Source organism: Mesoplodon bidens (assembly GCF_964165515.1).
Source record: "Mesoplodon bidens genome assembly, chromosome: 19".
NCBI lineage: Eukaryota > Metazoa > Chordata > Mammalia > Artiodactyla > Ziphiidae > Mesoplodon > Mesoplodon bidens.
The window spans coordinates 15057448-15076198 of NC_138179.1; the positions used below are offsets into that span (position 1 = coordinate 15057448).

The 18751-nt window shown below is 53.0% G+C and overlaps 1 protein-coding gene across 12 annotated transcripts in view; it reads right to left on the reverse strand.

Moving 5' to 3' along the window:
* The window catches only part of MYO18A (myosin XVIIIA), a 96644-nt gene that overhangs the window by 69944 nt on the left and 7949 nt on the right, over window positions 1-18751 (reverse strand). For all 12 annotated transcript variants that reach the window (XM_081220028.1, XM_081220026.1, XM_081220025.1 and 9 more), the window contains exon 2: window positions 14767-15844. In XM_081220028.1, the coding sequence (XP_081076154.1) occupies window positions 14767-15765 (999 nt within the window). In that variant the 5' untranslated portion in view covers window positions 15766-15844. The remainder of the gene's footprint in view (window positions 1-14766; window positions 15845-18751) is intronic.

Consider the following 18751-nt stretch of genomic DNA (forward strand, 5'->3'; position numbering starts at 1 on the left):
AAATAAAGCACAGACCCAATCTCCATAGAAGCAGGAAGGAAGAAGCAAAAGCTTCTACTTTTCCTACTAACCCCCCACCTCTGCATTAACAGCCCTGGCCAAATCCACTGGGGCATGTGAGCACCTGTGCATTACCAGGCTGGGCAGTAAACACGCTTGGCGAGCTGGGGAAGCACTGCCCCAGTTGTGGTGGCACATGGCCAGGGACCCGTTGGCCCTGGGGCATCAGGATTCCTGAGTTGGTGGAGTGTAGAAATTGCCCGAGAGAACAAGCCTTCCTTCCTGAGAGGAAGAGAAAACACCACCCTCCCAGCCTCACCAGGGGGACGGCAAGACAAGGTTCAAGATCACCCCACCATTTCTTTCTGAATGAGCTGTCTAGAGCTGCACTGTTCAATACAGTAGCCACTAGCTAAGTGTGGCTATTTAAATTGAAACAAGGGAATGCTTCTGATTAAATTAAAAATGAAATAAAATTGAAAATTCAGTTCCTCAGTCACACTGGCCACCTTTCAAGTACTTAATAGCCACGTGTGGCTAATGGCTACCAAGTTGGAAAGCACAGACTATCGAACATTTATCACTTTGCAGAACTTTCTACTGGACAGGTCTGGTCCAGAGGATCCCCCTTTCAGCTTGTCCTTGTCATCCTTGCCAAAGACTCCTTCAGGTGTTGTCCCTGACCACCTGCTGTTCTCTCCCACCCCTGCCCCAGAGTCTGCTTAGACTCCTGTCCCCATGTGCCGTGCCTTGACCCCCAGGGCTCAGAAAGAAGTGGGGGAGGGGACGGTAGCCACAATGTAACCCCCAGCCTGGGAGCAGAAGCCAGATGCAGAAGGGATGAAAAGGCAAGGCTGAATGGAAGCCAGCCCCCACCCCAAGGCATCCCAGGCCTGGGAGAAAGCCCCTCAGTGCACACAATCATTCCTTGTTTCTGCAGAGTCTCTGGACCATGCATGGGTAAGACATCTGGAATGTAGTGGCCTGAGGGCTTCCCCACATCACCCGCTGCTGGACTCATCTGATGTTAGTGCTCCCAGAGACAGAAGTGCCAGCAGAACCCTGAACTTTGAAGAGCAAATAAGGCAAATGAAGCCTTGTACTGACCAGAATGTTAGGAGTTCTCCCACAGGGTAGTGGGGACCATAACCGGACACCTCCCTGTGATGCCAGACGGATAAAGCAAATGAGGAAGAGGGGGAGGAGGACGCGGTGGAGAACGGACTCCGGGGCATGCTCACTTTGCTAGAGAGGCTCAATCAAGCTCCCCCGGGAGGAAGGTGGGACCGGGGCACGGATCCGACTTCTATCACATTCTACCACCGGCGCTTAATTTGAAAGGTTTTGATACGGTAGCTAGAAAATCCAAGGTGGGAGCGTCTGGGCAAGCTTCGACGTGTGAGGGAGGGAGCAGACAACAGACCCGGGAACTGGCAGGTCAGGGCTGCCTCTCTGTTCTGTGCCTCAATTCCTGTTTAGCCCTAATCCACGTGGGCTGTCAGAGGCAACACAGGTGCGAGGAAACACAATAAGTTGTAAAGAGACCACAAGAGAGTAGAGTTTGTTTGTTCAACTGGAAAACAAATAGGAAAGAAGTCTGGTCCTCGAAAGGTATTGGTATCAGCCAGGAATTTGACTGAAGGAAATCACAGGCAAAGTAGCACAGTTCTGAAAACTGGCATCAACCAGATTCGACTGGATGTCCAGGGCAAAGCAATCCCACTCTGAGGCTACCATGTGGCCCTGAGTAAGCTTGGGGACCAGTCTGGGCCTTATTTCCCTATCTCCACCTGGAAGGCACTTTGGGCAAAAGCACCATCCTAAGGAGAAGAGTCAAGCCCACCCCACCCTCCATGAGCTGAGCTGAGTCCTTAACAGGCTGTGGCATTCCTGTGGGCAGATGACCCATCAAGCTCCCAGGCACCAAGTACTTCTCAGCCATCAGAGACAGATCAGTGATGATGACAATGACACTATTCTAAGTGATTTACATGTGTTGATTCATTAATCCAGGAAAGTACTAGTATTCTTATGTTACAGATGAGGAAAATGAGGCACAGAGAAATCAACTTGCCCACGGTCACCCAGCTAGTCAGCAGGAGAGCCAGGATTCAAACCCAGGCAGTCCAGCTCCACAGGCTGTGCCATGCCCAGTACATGCCAATGGATCAACAACACGAACACAATCATACGCAACTCCCGATTTGTGGGCCCTTCTGCCTATGCTGGCTTCCTCTTCCTTCTCCTCCCCCAAATGAGCTGAATTGAAAGTGGTTCGTACAGCCAAAACCAGCCTTCCCATCCAACTTCATATTTGCCAAGCATCTGGCTCTACAGCAACAATAAGAGCTGCAGTTTGGAGATTTTGAAGAGAACGGGTGGGGAGGGAAGATGGGAGATCCTTTATAGCAGGGGCTCCTCTTTCAGAGGCACAGAGGGAGACCTCAGAACCAGTGGTCTGGACTTCCCTGGTGGTCCAGTGGTCAAGGCTCCGCGCTTCCAATGCAGGGGGCACAGATTTGATCCCTGGTCGGGGAAGTTCCACATGCTGCATGGCGTGGCCCCCAAAAAAACCCACAAAAAAAACAGCGATCTAAGAAGACACAGAGGCTGGGTGGGGAACCCAGGGCCCTGATAAAAAGCAGGAAAGCTGTGCCTTCTTCTGCCCCAGAAACCAAGTCCTCTGGTTTGTGGCCAGCCTTCGTCTGCACAGAGAAGGTGAGGGCTGGTTAGAAGGGCTGGAAGCTGATGGCAGAAATGCTTTGGAAGGGTCTGTGTGTGTGTGTGTGTGCACGCATGCGCGCGCGTGTGTGTGTGTACGTGTGCCAAGCCATTTCCAAGCTGGGTGTCCTGTCACAGAGCCTGGTTCTTCTCCCCAGGCCAGGGCCAAGAAATGATGGGTGGGGGCAGGAAACAATAAAGAAGCCCTGGGAGAGGAATGCAGACAGGCATCTGTGTGACTAGGCAGGGTGGCTCACCTCCCACGACGGAGGGTGAGGGCCTTTTACAGAGCAAAGGTGTTCAGGCTGGTACCCCTCACCTTCTCCAACCCTACGCCTCATTCCCACCTGCCGCCCCCAACATCATCTATACAAAAAACTCCTGTCATTGTCCAGAAATCCTGAAGCCAGAATCAGGATCACTGCAGTCTGCCAGAGAAATGCGGGCTCCTCCAGGCAAAGCTAAGTGCTAAGGGGAATAAGGATTTTGCTGGCCACTTGATTGCAGGAAGACAGCCCACAGCCATACCCCCAGGTTTCTCAGGCGGTGCGCCCAGTTTCCCTCTCGCCTCTATTGATCTTGATGCATGGCCAAGTGAGTGGGGCCTCAGCCTTACCCTGTGCCTGTGTCCTTTAGGTAACCTAGGCCGCCTGCAGAGGAGGATGCAAGGCTGTGCCAGGCCCAGCACAGGCTGGGTCCCCTGTGCCTGAAGCGCCAGGCACACAGGCTCTCACAGCCTGGACCGCTCCAGGTGAGATAGAAGATGCCAGCCCACCCAGGGAGGAAACCTTTCACTGCTCTAAAGCCAGTGCTTCTGCAGGCAGCTCCACAACCAAACCAGTCCATGGATGAGGGACCTGGGGGTGGGCAGGGACAAGATGCAGGCCACCAGCGGGAACAAGGACTTTGTATCAGACCCCTCCCCTCGCCTTGTCCCTGGGAAGGCTCCACCGGACTCTCCAGACACTTTCCCCTTGATGGGATGGGGCTGGGCATGAAACTGGGTGTCACAGAGAGTCATGACCGTCTCCTGCTGCCTGACAGTGCCGTCACTGCTTGGCCTCCAGCCCACGCCACTCCGGGCTGAGATCTATCTTTTCGCAGATGTCTTCTGTTCTAGAGAAAGCACAGGCTCCCAGATCACAGTGATGACATCTTCAGCCTTTCTCCTCCACAGAACCAAGCCCACAGGGTGACAGGGAGCAGGTGCTCCTCAAGGTTTCCTGACCTCCTGCCTCGAGTGTGCCAAGGCTTCGGGGACACTGGCACCTGGTCCCTGCAGCCCAGAGCCAGGCCCCTCCCCAGCCCACCCCACCTGCAGCCCTCTTCTACCCAGAGCCGGGGCAGCCTCACAGTCCTGCTGCCAGAGAAGGGAGCCCAGGAAGTGCCCTGTGAGGAACCTCCCTCCCTGTGGGTACCCGCTTGTCCTAGGGCCCAGCACTGAGAGAAGCTGGGCAGGGAGGGAGGAAGTGAGTCAGCTCCTTGCAGAAATGGGAATTGGAGGGAGGAGCCAGCAGAATGGAGCTCAGAGGGCAGAGGGCACAGGGGCTGGAAAGGTCACTAAGAGAGGGAACCAGGCCCTGGAGGTGCTGTGTGGCCCACAGAGTGGACGACGGATACAGGTGACAAACTCAGCGATGCTACCTCCTGCCAAGGCTGGGTGGCCCCTACAGGCCCGAGAACCTGGGAATGGCAGGCACAGCCCCACCTGAGGGTGGAATCCGAGGCAGCTCCCCTTCCTGACACACTTACCGTCTGGAGGAAGTGAGGCCCTGTGGGATACGGCCAGCCACGTTCTCGCCTCACTGAGGTTGAGTGTCTCTGGTCCCCAAGGCCTCCCGCCGCCTCTCCTGAGCCCCGCAGCTCCAGAAGCCCAGGCTCCCCCTGGCCTGGCCCAATGGGGAGATAGATGTTTGCGTTTCCCAGAGAGGATGGGAACCGAGTCCAGGCCCCAAGAGCAGAGCAGCTGGGGCTGCCCCACACCTGCCCCCGCCCTCTCCGGCAGCCCCTGCCCCTTCGGGAGCTGTCCCCAGGCTCCAGCTGGAATCTGTCGCTCTGACTGGGAAAAATCCTTGCTGTGAAAATTCCCAGCCTGCCGACATTCCAGCACACAGGCAGCCCAGGGAAAGCAGAAGGAAAGAAGGCGCCCTGAGCCCTGTCAGGCCACATTCCACCCCCTCAGAGACCTGCAGCCAGTAAGACAGGCACATTCCTCCAAGGTCCCCTGGGCCGGACACTGTGTGACCCCATGTGACCCTGAATCTGCTTCTCACCCACGCCTGGTGCCTTCCTTGGCAGGCTGTCCCAGGGACCCTCCTCCCAGAGCCCCCTCCCCAGGCCCCTGCTCCTGGCTGTCTAGAGCCCATCTCCCCTCCACTCGTGTGAGGGATGCCGAGGGTCCAGGCACACAAGAAACAAAGTCCTAACACACTGCAGACAAGTCACCAAGGACAGTCAGCAGGGAGGGTTCTAGGAACCCAAACTGAGCTAAACAAGGGAACCCGGGCAGAGAGAACAGGAAGCCAGTTCCTGACAAGAGAACCATCCTCTTTCCTTCAACAAATATCCACTGCTCTCAAGTGCTCCAGCACGGCAGAAGTAAGAAGATAACGAACTAATTACAGTCTTGATGAAAGCTGTAAAGGAGAAGGAGGACGTGCAGACCTGACATGGTCTGAGAGGACCAGGGAAGGCTTCCCTCAGGAAACGATATTCAAACCGGGGCCAGTTTGTATGAGTACGTGAGGGTGGGCAGGGAAAAGCATGATAGACAAAAGGAACAGCAGAGACTCGATGGTAGAAGCCAGTGAGAACCCTGCGTTGCACACCCACCACCTGCCAGGCACTCCGCCAGGCCGTGCTCCTCAGCTTTGTCCCACAGTGCACACTAGGGGAGAACTCATTCACCCCTGTGCCACAGAAGAGGACATGTTCTTGGTCAGAGGTGACATTTCGGGGATCTAGCTACCCCAAATGCTACAGAGGTCAGTACCAGCATGTCGGTAAGGGCCAAAAAGGTGAGGGGGCAACGTGCCTGGCCTCCAGGATCTAGCAAGGGAGAGGTATGAGGGGCAAAAGCACGACCCTCCCCCACCCCGGGGGACCACACCCGAAGGCTGACAAGACAGATGCCACTTGCCTTCCCGCGGCTTCCCTCAGCCGCCTTTAAAGGACCTCTCCCAGCTCCTACAAGATGACATCCCACCTGCTGCCACTTGGGCTCACTTCCTCTGGCTAATCCTCTACAGAGACAGAGAGCAACAGTCACACCCTCCTGCAGCACGCCATCCGCAGAGCACGAGTGGTCAGTCACTCCTGGCTTCCCCTTTCCTTCTGGAGAAGAGGCTTCTAGTGACAGGGCAGCGGGAACCAGAAGGTCCAGGCCTGGGCTGGGCAGTGGGTGTATAAGGATATCCAGAGACTGCCTTCCCCTGCCCTGTAAAGCTATCTATATGGATATATAGATATCCATCTCTCCTATGCACAGTGAAGGGCCGGAAGCTGATACCTTGCGTTCAAATCCTGACCAGTCACTTAATAACCGTGAAACCGTAGGTAACTTAACCTTAACCTTAACCTCTCTGTAAACCAGTTTCCTCATCTGCAAAACAGAGATTATTATAATACCTACGTCAAAGGGTTGCTGGGAAAATTTAATGAGTTAATATGTGTGACACATCTAGAACAGTGTCTAATGAAAGCAGGGTGAACGCTAGCCATGATCTTTGTTCTTGCTCCTATTTTTCATGCCCTTCCCTCAAGGCATTTCTGTTCGGCTGAATCTTTACCAGATCAATTAAATACCACTTAGGGAGCATGCACACGCTACGCACTGTACTGGGTGCCGTACAGAACACTGGGCAAACACCCCACGTTCTTCCCTGCCGCAGAGTTTGTGCAAAGCGGCCTGGCTGAGCCAGGCCGGGGCAGAACGCCGTGCCCTGACTCTGAGGAACATGTGGCGGGAGATTAAGGGAGCCAGAGTGGTGACCCAGGCCTAAGGAAATAGTTTCCCAACCAAACTAGAGCCAACAACTGAAAAAATAAGCTTTGCTGACACTGTCCCCTGTATTTCACAGAATGGAAGCCGCTGCCAAGCACCACGCGGGACTCTAGGGTTGGCTGGGCCCCCCCCAAACTGCACAGCAAGAGGTGGGGGGCCATGAAGACTCCATTCCTTGGCAGTGCCTGTCTGGCACAGTGGGCGCCCACAGTGCTGCTGATGCCTGGGGCACATCCGTACCCGCTGCCCGGACGGACAAAGGAGGCGCCAGGCAGCCTGCCCAGGCAGCCGGGGAGCCCTCACCCCAACTGGTCACCGGTCCCCACCCCACGACGCTGCTCTCCACCCCAGGCTCCAGTGAGGAGAATCCAGCAGCTTAGTGTAGCGGGGTGGCGGGAGCCCTGCTGGCAGGCGGAACGCGTGCTTGTGGTTTCTGGGAAATGCTGTAGAGATTTGCAGCATTTTTAAAATACTTGTGTTCCCACCCGCCACACACGCCCCCCTTCACCCCACTCCTCACCCACCCCCAGTCTGGGTGTTTGCATATCTGGTATTTTCCAGAACCACTTCAATGTAAATAAGAGAGATTAGAAGGGAGAGGAGGACAAGGTGGCCAGGGGTATCAGGATGGGCCAGAGGAGTTCTGGCCAGGGCTGGAAGGGGCCGGAGCAGGCTACCTCAGTCAAGGCTCTGCCCTGCACCAGGACTCCAAGCTGTGCCTGCAAAAACAACCGATGACCATGACATGTACCCACACCCTGTCCAATGTGGCCTGGGCACTGTGCCCACCACCCACGGGCTGGGTGGCCAGGGCACTCTGGGACTGTAGTTCATCTAGCATCTCACTGGGAAAAAAGCAGAATGGTCCTCCGAAGACAAAAGGGAGACCTAGCAGAATAGAAGTGACCTAGCCTACCACACTATCCTGCTGGTCCCATGGACCCCACTAATCCAGGGCAGACAACCCCCCAAAATGCTCCCAAAGACCTTTCACCCACCAGTTCTCACACCCTTGACACCTACCCACCCGCCTCTCATTACCAAAAGGACATAGTTTGGGTTCCACTCTGAGCCCCCAAACCAGGGCTCTCACATGGTGAGACTCTGATGCCAGAGGTGCCAGAAGCTTTGGTGCAAAATGAAGTAAAAAATTCCTGGAGTAACGTTAGGAACAGAGCATTTTAGAACCCTGAGCTCAGGCAGTACCCAACTTCTCCACCACCAGAAGCCCCTGGGAAGCCCACTGCCCAGAAGCTGGCCTGGCAAGGCCTGGAAGCAGCACAATTTCAAGTCTCCCCTTGCAGTCTTGCAGGCCCCACTCCTGACAGCACCCAGGGACCCGGGGGACAAGGTTGGTGAGGCTCATACCGTTTCCGCCCAGGGGACTAGGGCCTTCCACTACAGCAAGGGGGCCCCTGCCTTCTCCCAGATGCAGGCAACCCTGACCAGCCAGTCCCCTGCAAGGCCACTGATGACCAGGCCTGCAGCCCTGAGAAGCCAGGCTCTAAAAAGCTGGAAAAAGAAAGAGAGCATCCAGCGTCCCATCTTTCCCGCCAGCTGGCTGTTTTTGACAGAGCTACAGAGAAAGAGTTTGGACAAAAGCGTTAGGCGTCCCGTTGGAAAGAAAACCTCACCAGGAGCAAGAATGGGAGAGCACGAGGACGGATTAATTAAAGAGGCTGCAAAATTACCTTTCCTGGATGGCATCAGAGACCGGGCAGAGGGAAGGGTACTAATCTTCCTAAGCATTTACTACTGGCTAAAGTCTATATAAGTGACATCATCTAATACACAAACATGTTTATCTTAAATAAAGGCCCACAAAGCATGGTATACAGAATAAAAAACAAGTCTCCCTTTAGCTCCAATCTTATTCTCTTTCTCAGAGAAAACTGTAGTTAGTTGGGTGTGCATCCTTCTCTGATTTAGTCCTCTCAAATTCTGGGAGGATAGAATACAGCCGGTTTATAGAGGTCATGGGTCACTTTGCCTCGGAGGCCTCTCCTAATGGCCACCCCTTTTCTCCCTAGCACAACTGGCCACTTCCTCCTTCTCACCCCATTGCATAGCTGTGCAGACCTCTGTGATAGCAGTTATGGTGCTTGGTTGCATTTCTTCACTTAGGTCTATGCTCCCTCAAGGAAAGATTATATTTTATTTATGGAATCCCCCTGTGCCTGGTACAGTGCCGGTTCTTAAGCACACTTCATTCAGTGTTCAAGAGAGTGAGGAAATTGAGGCTCACAAAGTTTGGTAACTTTAGTAAAACTCAAACACAGGTCTTTCTGACTCCAAAGTCTACGCTCTTTACACTAGAACATGCTCTCTTCCCGATTCTGGAGGGTGGATGTGGTTTAGATGGACACGACGACCTCTTAAGGAACCTGACGGCCCTATAGCCTTTGTTTGTTTGTTTATCTATTTATTTATCTATGGCTGAGTTGGGTCTTTGTTGCTAGGCGCAGCCTTTCTCTGGTTGCGTCGAGTGGGGGCTTCTCTTGTTGTGGAGCACAGGCTCTAGGTGTGTGGGCTTCAGTAGTGGTGGCTCGCGGGCTCTACAGTACAGGCTCAGTAGTTGTGGCGCACGGGCTTAGTTGCTCCGCGGCATGTGGGATCTTCCCGGACCAGGGCTCGAAACTATGTCTCCTGCATTGGCAGGCGGATTCTTAACCACTGCGCCACCAGGGAAGCCCCCTATAGCCTTTGAGTACAAACCCCAAGGTCCAACAGAAGAAACTGTACCACGGATCTCGGGCAAATGCCTGACAGCTCAGGAACCTAGCCTTGACTGGGAGGGAGTGGTAGGCCTTCCTTTAAACCCCCATCTCTCCCCTCCCACCACATCCTCAGAAGCTCAGGGGAGCAGTGCTTTCTAGGTACGGCTCCCATGCAGGCCAGCTCCTCTGGCTCTTGGTGGCAGGGGGACAACCACATCGGCCAGGGTTTAGCCAGCTGGGCTTTTCTGAGCTCAGCAGAAACATCTTACATTCCCAGACAACACATTTGTCCCCCGTGAAGGGCCCACTGAGGACACAAACCGAAGGGACCGCTCTCCCCTCTCCCAGGTCCTAGTCCCGGCCAGGCGTCTACTCCTTCTTAATGGTTACTGACTTTCCCACTCAGACTCATGGACCTGGAGGAAGGAATTCTGAACCAACTGGGGTTTTAAGATCCTCATCGTTACCAACACCTCCCTCAATCTCGCCAACTCAAGGAACTTTTTGCCTTTAGAAAACTTAAGGGTAATTGATCCCAAAACAGATGTCCCTAGAACATCTTCCCTGAGGAGCCAAGGAAAGAAGGTAGCATCTTCTCCTAAACCTGGCAGTCACGCTTGACCCCTCTTCTCTTCCTTCTCCCACACCAACCAATCAACAAGACTACAGTGCACCCCAGTGTTCATAGCAGCACTATTTGCAATAGCCAAGACCTGGACAGATGAATGGATAAAGAAGATGTGGTATATATACACAGTGGAATATTACTCAGCCATAAAAAAGAATGAAATAATGCCATTTGCAGCAACATGGATGGACCCAGAGATTATCATACTAAGTGAAGTAAGTCAGAGAAAGACAAATATCCTATGCTATCACTTATATGTGGAATATTAAAAAAATGATACAAATGAACTTATTTACAGAACAGAAACTGGGACTTCCCTGGTGGCACAGTGGTTAAGAATCTGCCTGCCAATGCAGGGGATACGGGTTCGAGCCCTGGTCCGGGAAGGTCCCACATGCCGTGGAGCAACTAAGCCGTGCACCACAACTACTGAGCCTGCGCTGTAGAGCCCGTGAGCCACAACTACAGAGCCCATGTGCCACAACTACTGAAGCCCGTGCACCTAGAGCCCGTGCTCCACAAGAGAAGCCACCTCAATGAGAAGCCGGCGCACCGCAACGAAGAGTAGCCCCCGCTCGCCACAACTAGAGAAAGCCCGTGTGCAGCAATGGAGACCCGACACAGCCAAAAAATAATAATAATAATTAATTAATTAATTAATTAATTTAAAAAAGAACGGAAATAGACTCACAGACATAGAAAATAAACTTATGGTTACCAAAGGAGAAATGGAGGGAGAAGGATAAATTAGGAGTTTGGGATTAGCAGATACAAACTACTATATATAAAAGAGATAAACAACAAGGTCCTACTATATAGCACAAGGAACTATATTCAATATCTTGTAATGACCTATAATGGAAAAGAATCTGAAAAAATATATATATATTTTATATACATATATAAAACTGAATCACTTTGCTGTACACCAGAAAGTAACACAACATTGTAAATCAACTATATTTTAATTTTTAAAAAGCTGAAATAAAATAAAAAAGACCATAGAGCCTACCTCAGTTGCTCCCGTCTGATACATCTCTCCATCTCCACTGCTTCTACCCAAGTTCAGGCCTCCACCCATCCTACTGAGATTACAACAACAGCTCCCTCACCGCTATCCTTGCTACACCTGAAAGCATTCTCCATAAGCAGTCAGAGAGATTTTCGAAAACCTGTTCCCATCACTCCCTAATTTAATTGCTTCAATGTCCTTGGGTTAAAGTTCACATTCCCTAGCGAGACTCACAAGGGACTTCGTGACCTGCCCCTGCTTGCTTCTCCTGCTGCTTCTCTCAATAATGTCCCCACACTATCCCCCAGTTGTATTCCCCAGATGTGTCATTCCCTCCAACCTCTAGACCTTGACATGTGTCTTACAGCCTTCCTCTTCCTCCTCTTGCCTCCCTGACACTCATCTCCCACCCAGATGTCAGTCCTCCCTGACTCATTCCCAAGGCTGTACTAGTAGAAGTCTCTCTTCTGTGCTCCCTAGGGCCGTGTCCTGGCCCCTGTCACTGAGCTTCTCGAATGGCATTGTCCTTGTCTGCCACTTGACCATCCCTCCCACCACACTATGAGTTCCTTGGGGCTGGGGTTATGTGCTGCTCACTGCTGGACCCCAGGACCTAGCACACAGAAAGTGCTCAACAAATGTTTGTTTAATAGATAGGTGAGCGGAAGAAAAGACGCAGAAGAGTTGCTTCTCTCAGGCCAGCTGAGTGGTTCCTATCAGGCCTCAAGTCTATCTTACTACCGTAGGTCACCCCTGCTCCCAGTGGAACCCTGTCTAGCAGCTACAGGGATACACGAAGAAGGTGTGAGCCAAGCATTCTGGACACACACCACGTAAGAAGGAAACCCAAGGGGCTGTCTCTCCCTGGGGCCTTCTGAAGAGGCCATGGAAAAAGCCATGGGGCCTGGCCCCCATCTGTGTGCCGAAAGAGAACAGATGGCTAGCCAGCTCCCTCAGAGCTCCCTGGGGACAGGCAACGTGTGGACACAGTTGATGGATGGCCTGATGGGCAGGGTGGCCGCCAGGAGCTGTACCCGTGGGGCTGGAGTTGTCACGGTACCCCACCCAGCAGCCCGGAGGAGGCAGGAAGACTCTTTTCTTGGCATGGAACTGGGATTAGAACTGCTGCCAAGAAAAGGAGCAGGAGTAGGAGTGGGAGGAAGAGGAGGAGATAGAGGATGAGAGCCGCAGAAGAGGCTGTAGCACTCCCACACCAGCTCCGGGGTCTGTCCCAGGAAGCTGGAATGCTGGGCTCCCCTCCGCTCCCCTCTGCTGTGGCCTGAGTCCCCACCACCTACCCAGGTAGGAAAAGATACAGGGCTTCTCTTAACCTGTCGGAGGGCTCTAGGAGACTCATGAGGATGGGGCTTTCTACTATGTCCCCTGCCCGATCCCCCAGGTGGACGAAAACGTCCTCTGGCCACCAGCTGGGTCTGCCCCACAGGGGCGAGAACAAGCCAGCATTTCAGGGATACCTGTTGTAATGTGGAATCCACCAGGGCCTCCAAAGCTAAGCCATCCACTTCCCCAGGGATGAGGAAGCAGCAGCTAGCTGGGAAGGGAGAGTGGCTGGGAAATATGAGATACCAGGATGATCCCTGTGCTATAAAGACAAAACTAAACAGCATCCGAGATGCCAGGCCCAGGGCCCCACAGAGGCCTGTGCTGTGGTTCAACAGGGAGCTGGCAACAATCCCCCAGGGGAGATTCATTCTTTAAGAAGAAGAGAGTTCCATCTGTTAAATGCAATGTTAGCCTGGTAGAAAGCAGACAGACATGGCAACATGGTATGATTTTTGGTTCTCAAATAAAGACTACTCCCTCTAAGTTGCAGTTCCCTGAGTTCAGTCTAGCCTGATGGCTGGCTAACACATAGTAGGTGCCTGATGTGTGTTTCCGGAATAAATGAGTCCAGGTCTTCCCCTGGATTCCACGACAGGCTCCCTTCCACTCACTACCCTTTCCTGACTAGCAAGGCTGCCTGACCCCACCAGTCCCAGGGTAAAGGAAGGTCGGGAACGCAGCTCCAGTGCTTCCTGCCAGAGCCTAACCCTGCCGCTCCCAGGCCCTCCTGGCCCGAGATGCTGCCAGGCTGAACAGCCATCTGAGATTCCACTTCCCCTCCCCAAGAGAAAGCTAGGACCAGGACTCTGCTTGCTTCCTTAGCATTTCCTCCCACTTCTGACTTTGACACATCTGGCCGGTCACTTAGTGCTGAAAGGTCCTGGCCAGGCTATGCAGTGGTCAGGCTGCAGGGACCAGATCCAAACCATCCTACAACCCACAGCCAGGAGAAAGGGATGGCTAGAGGCCAACTTGTCCCTCCTGGACTGTCTCTAGGCAGAACATTCCAAACTGATATGTAGCCACCCTATCAAAAGTCCCCTGGGGCTTCCCTGGTGGCGCAGTGGTTGAGAGTCCGCCTGCCGATGCAGGGGACACGGGTTCGTGCCCCGGTCTGGGAAGATCCCACATGCCGCGGAGCGGCTGGGCCCGTGAGCCATGGCTGTTGAGCCTGTGCGTCCGGAGCCTGTGCTCCGCAACGGGAGAGGCCACAACAGTGAGAGGCCCATGTAACGCAAAAAAAAAAAAAAAAAAAAAAAAGTCCCCTGGGGGCTTCCCTGGTGGCGCAGTGGTTGAGAGTCCGCCTGCCGATGCAGGGGACACGGGTTCGTGCCCCAGTCCGGGAAGATCCCACATGCCGCGGAGCGGCTGGGCCCGTGAGCCATGGCCGCTGAGCCTGCGCGTCTGGAGCCTGTGCTCCACAGCGGGAGAGGCCACAACAGTGAGGGGCCCGCGTACCGCAAAAAAAAAAAAAAAAAAAAAAAAAAGTCCCCTGGGGTTAGAGATCTCAATCCCCTTAGAGACCTGCTCATACATCTAATCTCAATCTCTTCTGCTCCTATGTCACCCCCTTCCACTGCTGTTCTGTGTGGGCAGGATAAGAGTTGGGATCTCAGGGACAGTCAGCTCATACTATCTCTGTAGGCTTGATCCCTTTTGCCTTTCCAGGGCCGTGCTTTTTCTCCTTCTAAGAGATAATAAAGACTCTTGGAGCCTGAGTGATCTTTATAAATCAGATCCAGTCACTCCCCTGCAGAACACCCTACAATGGTCCCGTTTCACTGGGATAAAATCTGAACTCCTACCATTATTTACAAGGTCTTCGATGATCTGGCCACTGATTATCTCTGCAACCTTACCTGGTATTCAGCTCCTCAGTCACTCAGGGGTAAAAGGAGGCCTGAGGTCATCTCCCCAGGAGCTACCAATGTAAGCCCTGATTTAAAATAATTTCTCTTTTTTTCACCTCCTATATCTAAATAATGGAAATCCTATATTTTAGTCCAGATACCAGTCTGTACTAGTAGTAGCCCAGAGTGTCTCCTATCTGGAAGTGGCGCATGTTAGCCCCCGTGCCCCAATTTAGGGCTCAGGATAAATTAGCCTACCAGGGTATCATAAAGCTTGTATCGCTGTGTATCACACCTTCTGAGGTCACTCCTCCCCACAGGCCAGGTAAGTCGTCCCGGAGCCCAAGGAGTGGCACGGCTTCACCGGTCACACTCTCGCTAGGCTCTGACGGTAGCTCCCGGGTACCCCAAGCATCCACCCAGGTACAGTCGCAGGAGATGCCAACATCCCCAATCCCTGCTTACCCCCGGCTGCCCAGGCCAACACTCACATGGGCTGGCTCCCTGCGGGGTCCCTCGCCGCTCCGCAGCCAGCTCCGACTCAGCTCGCTGAGCTCCGGGATGGGCTGCACCTTGAGCTGCACGCTGTCCCCAGACTGCCGGATCATCTCCACAATCTCATCCCTGGACTTGCTCTCCACATTGTGCCCATTAATCTCCACCAGACGATCACCCGGCACCAGCCCCAGGGCCAGGTCCTTGGTGCCTGCGCCGGGCTCAGCAAAGTGAACCACCCTCCGATAGACCTGGCCCTCGGGGCCCCGATCCAGCATGGTTGTGCGTCGCAGGGAGAAGCCAAAGTCCCCCGTGGGCCGTCGCTGCAGTTCCAGTTCCCGGAGCGCAGGGGGTAGCGGGGGCACCACGGGGGGCAAGCGCAGGTCAGCCGGGAACCTTTTAGTCACCAGCTCAGGGGCTCGGGACCGAGGTCCTGGTCGAGGGATGCCTGGGCCAGGATGCTGCATCAGCTGTCCCTCTAGGGTCCTCACCTCCACCTGTGGAGACGGGGCGGCAGAGTGCTCTGAGGGGGTGGAGGTTTCTGAGGCGCTCTCATCTCGGCTGCGCTGGGAGAAGGAGAAGCGCTTGACAATCATCTGTGAGTTCTGCTTGGCCAGGGAGCCGAACTTGGCTGCCCGCTGCAGCACCGAGCCCCGTAAGCTGCCTTCCTCACCCTTGAGGTCATCGCTGGAGCTGGCTGTGCTCAGGTGGCCCGAGTCCAGGATGACACTGCCCCTGTTGCTGTCGGAGTCGATGTCAGTCAGGTGCAGGTCGGAGCTGCTGGCCACCTTGATGGGGATGGGGTTGGAGATTTCCAAGCGTGCCTTCGAGTCACGCTTGGAGGAGCGGTTCAGGTTGAAGAAGCCACGCCTCAGGCTCATCTCTTCCAGGCTCCGCAGCTCCGCTGCTGACATCCGCTCCTTCTTCTCCTTTTTCTCCTTCTTCTCCTTCCGCGTGCCATCCTTGTCCTTGTCTTTCTTCATTAGGTTAAACATGGTGGGGTGTTATTTTTAGGGGTGGCCCCCCAGAGGATTACGGGTGCTCAGCACAGGGCCTTCGTGCCCCACCTTGCTGCTGCAAACAGAAACAGAGAGAAAGGTTATTCGAGCAGAGCCTCTTTCTGTGTCTCCAATCCAGACACGGCCAGCTAATGAGCACAGCCTTCCCTCACTGAGCGCCAGCTATGTGCCAGGTGCTCCGTTTTACACAGTACTGTCTCAATTAAGGCGATCTTCACAACACTGCTATGGGTAGGTCCGTCATTACCCCCATTTTACAAATACGGGAACGAGGTTTAGATCAGCTTATAAAAGCCCAGACTCCAAAGTCTGTCATTTTCTGTAATCCCTGAAAGACCCAAGCTTAGGTGTGCATGGTGGTGGCATCTGGGAGATCTAACCTCCTGGTTAGAGGATGCCATCAAGCCAACTTGGGGTCTGACTTAAGATTCAAAAGCAAGGGACTTCCCTGGTGGTCCAGTGGTTAAGAATCCACCTTCCGGGGCTTCCCTGGTGGTGCAGTGGTTAAGAATCCACCTGCCAATGCAGGGGACACGGGTTCGAGCCCTGGTCTGGGAAGATCCCACATGCAACTAAGCCCGTGCGCCACAATGACTGAGCCTGCGTTCTAGAGCCCACGCGCCTAGAGCCCGTGCTCCACAAGAGAAGCCACCGCGCGAGCCGCAACAAAGGAGCCTGCCTGCCACAACTAAGACCAGGCACAACCAAATAAGTAAATAAAAATACTAAAAAAAAAAAAAAAAAGAAAAGCCACTGCAATGAGAAGCCCACACACCACAACGAAGAGTAGTCCCCGCTCACCGCAACTAGAGAAGAAAAGCCCGCGCACAGCAACGAAGACCCAACACAGCTAAAATTAAATAAATAAAATAAATAATTTTTTTTTAAATTAAAAAAAAAGAATCCACCTTCCAATGCAGGGGACGCGGGTTCGGTCGGTGAACTAAGATCACACACTGCAGGGCAACTAAGCCCGTGCACCGCAACTACTGAGCCCACACGACACAACTAGAGAGAAGCCTGCGTGCCACAACTAAGACCCAACACAGCCCAAAATAAAATAAATAGATAGATAAATATTAAAAAAAAAGATTCAAACACAAAGCAAAAAGGAAATGGACTCTGTGCACCATCACCTCCCCATAGCCAATGTCCATTAAGGCAACAGGCATCACATGCTACTGGGCTCTTTCCTAAACCTGCTACCCCTAGAGCAGCAGCCTTAGCCACTGCCTGACAGAAGATCTCAAAGAACCAACACTTATTTAATGACTGCCACTCGCCAGGCATAATGCCAGGCACTTTACACACACTATCTCATTTGAACCTCACAGCATCCCTGCAAGGTAGTTATCATCATCTCTACTTTACAAATGAGAAAACAGGGCTCAGAAAATTAAGTATATGTTAGTTGTCACACAGCTAGTAGGCAGTGACCGCAGGATTCAATGGCAAATGTTGTTTTCTTTCTAGGGCCTGGGCGCCCAAAGTGAAGCAGGGAGGGAGGTAAGGGGAAGTTCCAGACTGAATAGAGGACAGACAGCTGCAAGGTGGGGGTGGGCGTGGGGTCTGCTGGATAAACAGGATCCTGAAAAGCTCACATCCTTTTCCCCAGACCAACACCTAAATATAGCCTCAGGAAGAAAGTCATGGCAGCCTGAGAGAAAACCCCAGCTCCAGGGCTTATGCGCCTAGGGCGCCAACCTACTCCCACCCCTAGGCACACCCATCTGGGGACAGGATGGAGAAAAACCTGGTGGGGTGGAGTTGAGAGAGCCTTCCTTGTTCTAACCAGCAGGGAACAAGAAGGAGGCTGTACCACCTAATTAGAAATTAAATGTACTTTTTTCTTTCTCCATGAAGGCCTCCCGCTCTTGAGTTCTAGACACAAGACCTACAAGCTTACCCCTTGCAGCAAGCAGCGAGCTCTTTCCAAGCCCTGGAGAGGCCTTTTCTTTCTGTGTACCCCACTGCCACAACCAAGCAGGGCCTTCCAGGCCCCCCAGTTCTACTGAGAAGGACCCCCAACCCAGGTACAATGCCTAGGAAGGCATCAAGGCCAGAAGCGCCCAAGGGCCCCGGGGTACTGGCTAACTGCTTTCCCCCTGCCCAGCACCCTGACCCACGTGGCCCCTGAGAGATCAGAGTATCCTTTCTAGAGCAGCGCTGTCCACAAGAAATATAATTCAAGTCATATGTGGAATTGTAAACTTTCTAGCAGCCATATTAAAAAAGATAAAAAGAAACGGTTAAAATTAACTTTAACAATATACTTTATTAATGTAGATATCCAAAATATTGTCATCTCAACATGTAACCTATGTAAAAAATATTGAGATATTTTACATTCTCTTTTCCGTATTAAGTCTTCGAAATCCAGTGCACATTTAACACTTAGAGCACATCTCAATTCAGACAAACCACATTTCAAGTATTCAACAGCCCTGTGCTTGCGGCTACTGGATTGGGCAGTGCAGTTCTAGAGAACTCTTGAGTTATAGAGCATATCCAAAGAGGTGGGAGATCTGGCCCAGTCACTGGTTCCCTGTGGACCTAGCAGGCATCCCTCTCCCCCTCTGACCTCCATTCCTACCTGGTAAAACAAAGTTCCCTCTGAACTTTTTAGTTCTTAGTGTTCCAAGCACAGTACCTGGGAGTGGGAAGACAGGAAATCTAGGGCCCGAGAAGTGCAAAGCCAGGGACAGCCTCGGCTAGCTGAGCCTGGACTGATTCAGGGTGAAGGGGGGCCCAGCAACAGGCATCCTCTCTTCAGGGCTCTACTTTAATATAGGGGGTCTCTCCCTCTCCTCCTGAACGCTGATGGGGATATGGACAGACCTACCATATGCTAGGATGCAGGATCTTTGGTTGGTCACTGCTCACCTTACCTCTCATCCATCACTACCTGCACTCTCTTAAAAGGCTAGTTTAGAAGATGGCTCCAGGGGGACATGTGGGGGAA